Source organism: Monodon monoceros, unplaced genomic scaffold (assembly GCF_005190385.1).
Source record: "Monodon monoceros isolate NGI ecotype Baffin Bay Population unplaced genomic scaffold, NGI_Narwhal_1 Super_Scaffold_15, whole genome shotgun sequence".
Taxonomy (NCBI): Eukaryota; Metazoa; Chordata; class Mammalia; order Artiodactyla; family Monodontidae; genus Monodon; species Monodon monoceros.
In genome coordinates this window covers 72967169-72976783 of record NW_021703771.1, presented here as the reverse complement: position 1 = coordinate 72976783, position 9615 = coordinate 72967169, and the positions used below count along the sequence as shown (strand labels likewise).

At 36.9% G+C, this 9615-nt stretch overlaps 1 protein-coding gene across 1 annotated transcript in view; it reads left to right on the top strand.

Annotated features, from left to right (window-relative positions):
- Positions 1-9615, top strand: part of KATNA1 (katanin catalytic subunit A1) — a 35701-nt gene that overhangs the window by 5139 nt on the left and 20947 nt on the right. Inside the window, exons 2-4 of the mRNA XM_029224241.1 lie at positions 1083-1257; positions 2646-2803; positions 8731-8911. Coding sequence (XP_029080074.1) covers positions 1096-1257; positions 2646-2803; positions 8731-8911 — 501 coding nt within the window. The 5' untranslated portion in view covers positions 1083-1095. The remainder of the gene's footprint in view (positions 1-1082; positions 1258-2645; positions 2804-8730; positions 8912-9615) is intronic.

Sequence of the window (9615 nt, the reverse complement as noted above, 5' to 3'; positions counted from 1 at the left end):
GAGAGAGAGAGAGAGAGAGAGAGAGAGAGAGAGAGAGAGAGAGAGTGTGTGTGTGTGTGTGTGTGTGTGTATTGCACGCTGATACATAGTTAGCTAATCGTTTTTTTTCTTTTTTTTAGTTAGCTAATCTTTTATTTAAGATTACCACATCATGTTCATAAGTGAAATAGACTTTTTATTGCTGTTAATTAGTTTTGAAATTGAGGTGTTTCTCACCTCATAAAAAGTTGATCCGTTTTCCCCTTGTTTTCTGGGCCAATTTTTATGTAATTGGAATTAGCTTCTGTCTAGAGGGTAGGTAAAAACCCACCTATAAAAACCCCGTATCCATATATGCACATCCTACTAAGTACAAAGACTATGCTTAGTTCTTGTATATGGAAAGTTTCAGGGAAGATGCATTTAGCATTTATTGAAGACCTACTCTTTGCCAAGTACTATGGTAGGGACTCTGAATAGCCATTTATTCCTTCTAGTGCAACTCTTGGAAATAGTTACTATCCCAATTACAGATTTAAAAACTAAGGTTCATTAAAGTTAAGGGGCTTGACAAAGGTGGCAGAATTACAGTTCCAACCAAGATTCTTCTAACCTCAAAACACGTGTGTTTTCTGCTGTGTCACAGGGCCCTCCAAAAAATGATCTAACATTCTACATTTGTTCTGCAGATGTTCAATAAGACTTGTATGTCACGCACTGAAGTTACCATCTCAGACCTTTCCTCTGTAAATCCTGCTCTAAAAGAACTTAGAGATTCAAGGTAGACAAGTGCCTTGAGATGAAGGCCCCAGTAAAGTGCCAGGGGACTTTAGAAGGGGGAGGGCTTATTTTGAACTGGGAAGTTCAGAAGGTTGACATACTGGGAGAATTGCCATCTGAGTGGGGTTTTGACACATAGGTAGGGTTTGACTGTGGGAACCTGAGAAATTTCTTTGAAGGAGTGGAAATTAGCATGAACAAATGTATAGAGATGGAAAGTACATTGTGAGTGTCTTCAGGGATCCTTGGAAAGTATACTTTTAAAAAACTCTTTGTAGTACTTATTTTTAAGAGGTAATATTAAATGTTTCTTTCTTTTTTAGCTTATAATTGAGCATGAGTCTTCTTATGATTAGTGAGAATGTAAAATTGGCCCGTGAATATGCATTGCTGGGAAATTATGACTCTGCAATGGTCTATTATCAGGGAGTTCTTGATCAAATGAACAAGTATCTATACTCAGTCAAAGATACATACCTCCAGCAGAAATGGCAACAGGTAAGAAACATGACTGATGTTTGTTTTAATAGTTTAAAATACTCAGATGTAAATAGGTAGTGCTTTTGCAGCTTTACGTTAAGAGTGTATAATTTATTACATGGATTTGTATATAATGTTTCTTAAAACTTGATTATTATATTAGTCCATATTCGCCATCATCAGTATGATGAGTTCTCAGTTATTCTAATTTTTGGAATCTAATAGTAATGGTTTTCACATTTTTTTCTAGATCGCATTTTTACCTGGTAAACTTAGAATTGACTTTATTAAGCCATTATTGAAACTGCAGACGACACCTGAATCTCACAAGTACCGTATTCTCTATAGAACATCATAAAGCAGACCATACTTGCATCGCACTTGAGGAACTTCAGTCACTGAGGACCAGTAAAAGTTTATAGGTAGAAACTATAAACAGGTCCAGTTGAATATGGCATTTATAATAGGGTTCAACAATGTCACAGGAGAGAAATATTATAGAAATTAATAGTCTTTTTGTGCTGGTCTTTTAGGTAGAGTATTATCCCTCAGATTCTACTAAACTGCTTTTTTCATAGTATTCCATATTTGTCCTAAATTTCTTTAAAAGAGAGAAGTATTCTACCTCTTTGAACTTAACCTCTTTCCTTAAGTCTGCCTCTGCATATTTTACATTAGAAGGGGAAAACACTTTATTTCATAAAGAGTCTTAAATTTGTCACTGAAAGACTTTTAAGACCTTTTGTTCTTAGGCCAGCAGCTTTTACTTAAAAAGTCTAAGCTTTTTTATAAGGATATTTAAATCATTTAGTTTTAAAACCAAATATTACTAACTTCATTTCAGTGTTTCATATGTGTGTGTGTGTTTGTGTGTGTGTGTGTGTGTGTGTGTAGTTTTAAAATTGAGTCAAGAATGCTTTTAAAAAATATGTATTGGTTGTGTGTGGATTGAGCCATTTATCCTCTGAAGCTTTATTTTTCAAACTGTGGGATGCAGTCCATTAGTGAGTTATGAAATTAGTGGATTCTGATCAACATTTTTAAAGTCAATTAAGTAGCATAAGAACCATCAAAGCGCAACTTGCAAAAGTATTGTTTTTACCAAACTTTGAAGTTACAGCTAACTTTTAAATTTGTTATGCATTTTGAATAAGAACCATAAGTCAGTCATGATGGCTTCATTAGCCAGGATACTTAATTCATTTTATCAGAATTAATTTTGCAATTAGAAATAAAGAATTCATGAACCATTATTAAAATTTCAACAGAATATTTTGGTATGGTTTCCTGGATATCTGATGTCAAAATGGAGGCTTCTGACATCTTTAATAAATGGCCCAACTTAATCTTGGCAGTGATTTATTAGTTATAGAAATTTAAAGCACCATATTCTCCTTTGAAATCAGGTTTGGCAGGAAATAAATGTGGAAGCTAAACACGTTAAGGATATCATGAAAACACTAGAAAGCTTTAAACTAGACAGCACTCCATTAAAAGCTGCACAGCATGAGCTTCCAGCGTCCGAGGGAGAAGTCTGGTCCCTGCCTGTGCCTGTTGAACGAAGGTAAGTGGAGACCCTTTAAGAAACACACTGGCATGGAAAACTGATAGCATTGGTTCTACCTAGGAAGAGAACTGGGGACTGAGAGATGGGAATGGGAGAGGGTTTTTTACTGAATACCTTTTGTAACTCTTAAATTGTGCATCATGTAACTATGCCTCATTTCCGTAAGTTAAATTTAGGTAGACATAGACCAAAAATATGCTTTTGTGAATGAGCTTGAAGTAGTGGAGGCACTGTTATCTTATGGAAGGAACATGGGGATGGAGATTGAAATATCTGGGCTCTAGGTCTGTATCATTATTTGTAGCTCTGGGAAAATCATGTAACCTTTCTAGAGCTCAGCTTTTTGTTATGTAAAGTGAGGGAATTAGACTAAAACAGTGGTTCTCAAAAAGCTATCACAGAATACTGCTATTTATCAAGCTATACTGCTGCTAAAATTTAAAAATGGGCTTTTTAGTTCACAGAAAAAAAGAAAAGATAAAATGTTCTCAATTATAGGTTTTTTTCTTTGGTATTTTTATCCCCAGTTTCCTATTACCTGGTGCCAGCAAATGAACAATTAGTGAAAGTTGATATTTACTGAAATGCAAAAGAGCCAATTATGCTTAGTTCCACTGCATATTTTTTAACTGACGAGTGTGCAAGTGGGTGTCATTTATCTATTTTACTCACATAATAGATTTCCTAGTTTATATTGTGGGTTTAAATACATTAGTGTAAAATAGCATTGTACAAAAAACACTGACTTTCAGGTTCTTTGTCCCTTAACCAGTTTGAGAACCTTGCATTAAAACGTTGCTCAGGTGTTTTTCAGGTGTTTAAGATTCTATCATTATAACTGTTAATTCTCAATTGTATTTTATGATAGGTGCTAGATATTGAGTGCTCACGGAGCTCTGAGCACTAATATAGGATACACGTGTTATTTTATTTATTTCTTACAATAAGCCTTCCAAATAAGTCATATTTTTTCTGTGTTTCAGGTAAGATAGCTGAGGTAGAGGGAAGTTAAGTAACTTTTTCCAGTTATCACAGAGGTAATAACTGGTGGAGCTAGGATTCGAATCCAGATGTGTTTGATTACAAAGCTGGCACTCTGCCATACCAGTCATTCCCAAACTCTAGCATACATAAAGATCTCCTGGGATACTCATTCAGAATGTGGATTCTGGGGCTTCACTCCCAGAGAATCTGGTGTAATAGCAGGTGGAGCCCAGAAGTCTTCAGGTGATTCTGATACAGGTAGTCAATGGATCACACTTCGAGAAGTACCATACCAAAGTGTTCCCCCTCCAGTTTAAAGTTAACTGATGGATATTGATTGTTTCTTAGCCACTTTGATTTTCTTCAGCTCCAGATAAAAGTACTAATGTTCTATTACTGACTCTGATACCTTCTGAATATTTACTAAATTTTACCCTTACTCTAAGTACTTTTATGTATATTTTCTGTTTTATTTTAGAATTCACTAAAAATTTTTTTAAAAAGTACAGCAATAGGCTCATTAAAGAAAAATAGGAAAATGCATAAAAGTAGGGGGGAAATCATAGAGTCATACTAGTGCAACTTCTAGTCTTTTATGCATTGTTTATTTTCATAGTTGTAGTTGTGCTATATCCATAATATAGAACCTTGTACCGTGTTTTCTTAAAAAATCCTAAAAGTAGACAACGATTATCATACACTTACCAAATACCATGTTAATTGCTTTACATGTATTACATATATTACTTAATTCTCAAAACAGTCTTAGAAGGTAGGTACTAAACTTGTAGCCCCAATTTCTGATAAGGACACTTAAGCTTAGATAGGTGAAGTAATTTGCTTTTCATATTGTAAACGTTGATAATTTATAAGCCATCTTAGACCTTATTCTCTGCTACTTTTAAAGGGTTGTTTGCTACTCTTTTGAGGGATATAACCTACATAGTTAATCATGCTCTTATTCATTGTTTCCTCTTTTTTTAAAAAATTTTATTTATTTTTGGCCACGTTGGATCTTCATTGCTGCACACAGGCTTTCTCTAGTTGCGGCGAGCGGGGCTACTCCTCGTTGCGGTGTGTGGACTTCTCATTGCGGTGTTTCTGTTGTTGTGGAGAATGGGCCCTAGGGCACGCGGGCTCAGTAGTTGTGGCGCACAGGCCTAGTTGCTCCGCAGCATGTGGGATCTTCCCAGACCAGAGATCACACTTGTGTCCCCTGCATTGGCAGGCGGATTCTTAACCACTGCGCCACCAGGGAAGTCCTCCCCTTTTTTGTTGTTATAAATAAAGTGAATATTTTTCCACATTTATGATTACTTTTTCTTAATTTCAAAAGTAGAACTAATAATAGATGAGTCAAGTTGTGTTTTTATTTTATTTTACCTATGAATATGTCTTACTCCTACTTTCTTTTTTTTCCCCCTCCTTCTGGAGAGTCATCATTTGGCCCTTGTATTAGTCTACTCTGGCTGCCATAACAAAATACCACAGACTGGGTGGCTTAAGCAACAGGAACTTATTTCTCACAGTTCTGAAGGCCAGAAAGTCCAAGACTAAGGTGCCAGCCAATTTGGTTCCTGGTGAGGACTCTTCCTGAGCAGGTGACTTCCTCTTCTCTGTGTCCTCACATGGCAGAGGGAACAGCAAGCTTTCTGGTGCCTCTTAATAAGGATACTAATTCCGAGATCGGCCCCACCCTTTTGATCTTATTTACCTTTTTTTTTTTTTTTCTGCGGTACGCGGGCCCTCTCACTGTCATGGCCTCTCCCGTTTCGGAGCACAGGCTCCGTACGCGCAGGCTCAGTGGCCATGGCTCACGGGCCCAGCCACTCCGCGGTATGTGGGATCTTCCCGGACGGGGGCACGAACCCGCGTCCCCTGCATCGGCAGGCGGATTCTCAACCTCTGTGCCACCAGGGAAGCCCCTTATTTACCTTTAATTACTTCCTTACTTCAAATGATCACATTGGGGTTTAGGAATTCAACATAATGAATTTTGGAGGGGTACAAACATTCAGTCTATAACAGCCCTGTAACTCCTTTATCAATTACTGGTAAGAACTTTCCAGTGAATAGATGTGCCCAGTGATTATTCAGTTGATTTCAAATTTAATGAACTGTTTGGTTGCCACAATCTAATATGTTGAGGCAGGAGGCTTCTCTCTTAGGGGTAATGGAAAGTTGACTTAAATGAGTCTTTCATCTTGAAAAGTCTATGATGATGAACCCTAGTGTCCCTCCTTATTGCTTCTGGCTTTTCTTCAATATTTTTTTTCTGTCTCTGATTTTAAATGCCCTGGATTACTATTAACTACAAAGTTCTCCTCTTTGACTTTATTTGCTGCATCTTTCTATTTCTTCCTGTAATTTATTTTACTTGCTTCCTCAACTGAATATCCCTCAAAACTCTTTATTTTTCTGTTGGTCTTAATTTGTACTCATGCTTAAGAGCGCTTATTCTTTCAACTCCCGTGGTGATTCTAACCTTGACATTGCCTAAATTTTAATCCCATTTGAAGAACAGATTTAACTGATCCAGCATTCTAGTGCTGTGCACAAATATGTTTGTACAGGAGGTTCATTGAAGCCTCTTAGAGGAAAGATTAGAAATAGAATAAAACTTTTTGGTATGATTCTTTTAAAATGTCTTTTAAAAGTCAGCTGATGTCCCTCAAACATCTTCTCATCTCACTGAATAAAACACAAAGTTTTCAGTAGGTCCCTCAGTGCCACCCTGTGAGATCTCGTTCCCTGCCACCTCTGTGACCTAAGTTCTTACAGTTCTCCCCCTCAGCCTTCTTGAACAAGTCAAACACAAATGCTTCAGTTCTCTGCACTTGCCTTTCCTTCAACTCAGATGTTTGATGGCTTGTTCTCCCACTTCTTTCAGGTCTCTACTTAAGTGTCACCTCAGAAAGGCCATCTCTGATGACCCTACCTATATCATTCCATAGACCCTACCATTCTTTATTTTCTTAGATAGCATTTAGCATCATCTGATGTACTGTTTATTTCTTCATTGAAACCCCCTCTGCCCACACACACACTTGAATGGGAGCCTGTGAGAGTAAAGGCTTTTATTAAAGTTATTTAAAAAATTTTTTTATTTTAAATGCAGAGTAGTGCCTGTCAGTAGTAATAGTTCAGTAAATTATTTTTCGGATAAATGAATAGCAGTAAGAAGTGGATAAAGGGACTTCCCTGGCGGTCCAGTGGTTAGGACTCCATGCTTCCACTGCAGGGAGCATGGGTTCCATCCCTGGTCAGGGAACTAAGATTGTGCAAACCACAAGATGCGGCCAAAAAAAAAAAAAGAAGTGGATAAAGTGTGACACATTTTATGTGACTGACTGCCAGCTAGCCATTAAAAGTCATTTATGAGGTGATGATAGAGGAAAGAATACCGGCAATGCCTCATGATATAATGAGTAGAGAAAAATAAGAGCATATGTGTATATAATGGTTCCAATTTTGTTTAAATGAAAGGCAACCGTAAGAAAATAAACTAATATGTTAAGTGGTTAACTCTGGATAGTGGGGTTAAGGTGACTTTTTCAAATTCTTTATACTTTATTATAATTCAGTGTCTATTTTATATTATTTTTCTTAAGAGGAAAAATAAATATATATTTTAAAGCAGTATCCCTACTTGGCTATCCAAGTTTCTAAATCCAAAATTGAACCCTCATCATTCCGTTCACAAATATATTGGTTTGGCTTTATCATCTTCCCAAATTCTCATTCTCAACCTTTCACATCTAAGAGTATCTTTTTTCATAGTGTCTCTTAGATTTTTATCATTACTCCTTGAGCTAGGCCCTCATCTCATGCCTTGATAACATCTCCCTGCTTTTTGTGTTTCCTTCATCAGTGTATCTTATTATTAGACTGATCTTTCTAAAACCTTTTCAGTGGCTGCCAGCTAAAAACCAAGCCTCTTGAACTGGCAGTGTTTAGATCTACTTACTGAACCACCTTATCTGTTCAGTATCATGTTTTAATGTTTACCATTGTCTTCACAGTTAGTAACTTTATAACCTTTACATAGATTAAGCTCATCTTGCTTTCTTTGCTTTTCTTCACTGATTTTCTTGTCTGCAATTGTACCATCTTGTTTAGGTCAACTTCTGTGTTTCCAGGTCCAATTTACTTTGTCTTCAAGAGGCCACTCCCATTGCCACAGTACTAGATCTCTTCCACACTTTCCAGTATACTTGCCTAGTCTTATGTATCTTCTTCTTTCTTAACTATACTTGAGGTATTTGAGGATAGGACTCCCCTGCCTTTTTTTATTGCTTATTTTACTGGCCTCAACCAAGTCTAGAGTGTAGTAGGAGCCTAATAAACATTTGAGAGGTCTAAATCCTGCCACAGAAATAAAGATGAAGTGATCTACATAGAGGTAAAGCACCATACATGAGTTCTTGTAACTGTCCATAGCCAGTGCTTATGTCAGTTTTTTTTAATGGGAAAATGATTAAATTTTACTAATTAAAACAGAACTGTGATACATTCTAAATAAAATGGTACCAAATTGCACATATATCAGTATATAAGTGTGAAGTCTACACCTGTGCTTTGTTCTTGCTCTTTCGATAAAACTCCCTTCTCTGATTATTGTTCTCTTTTCAGTTTCCAAGAATCAGACTAATTTTTCATCTAATCCGATATACAATAGCTATTTCCTTTTAAAAGAGAGGTGATGATCACTTGACTTCTATTATTTCTACCATAAAACCATAGTGCACCACAGACAGCTATGCCCAGTTTAAATGCTAGACCTTAGATTTCAGTGACCTCAAGTTTATTGTTTTATCTTGTGTTCAGTTATGCCTTTGCTTCTTTAGTTCATAAACTAACTTACACACTATGTGTGTTCATCTATATATGGACCGACTCCAAGAGTTGAGTATGATTTTCATGATCTTGTATTTGATTAGACCCTCACCAGGACCTAGAAAACGCCAGTCATCTCAGTACAGTGACCCTAAACCACAGGGTAACCGTCCAAGTACAACTGTCAGAGTTCACCGTCCATCCGCACACAGTGTTCACAATGACAGAGGGAAAGCTGTTCGTTGTCGGGAAAAGAAAGAACAGAATAAAGGAAGAGAGGAAAAGGTAAATGTTACTGATTTTCATAAATGAAAAAGTTATTTATTAACCTTAAAAATGAAGACTGTACAAATTTTAATAATTTTTAGTAATTAAATCTGCTACTATAATAAAACCGTAGTCACACTCCACCTAGGCTAGGACTTTTCCTACTCACTATTCAACAAATAATTTTGGGTTTTTTTGTTTGTTTTGTTGTTGTTGTTGTTGTTGTTGTTGTTGTTTTGCGGTACGCGGGCCTCTCACTGTTGTGGCCTTTCCCGTTGCGGAGCACAGGCTCCTGACGCGCAGGCTCAGCGGCCATGGCTCACGGGCGCAGCCGCTCTGCGGCATGTGGGATCTTCCCGGACCGGGGCACGAACCCGTGTCCCCTGCATCGGCAGGCGGACTCTCAACCACTGCGCCACCAGGGAAGCCCTATTTTGGTTGTTTTTTGTAACTTTCTATCTTGATACAATTTCAGACTTGCAAACAAGTTACAAGAATGGTATAAAGAACTTCCAGTGTGGTGAATTGGGAGATTGAGATTGACATGTATACACTGATGTGTATAAAATGGATGACTAATAAGAACCTGCTGTATAAAAAAATAAATAAAAGAAAAAAAAAAGAACTCCCATATATTCTTTACCCAGTTTTACTAGTTATTAATATTATGTCCCTTTTGCTTTATCATTTACTCTCTGTATATACTTTATTTTTCCTGAAGC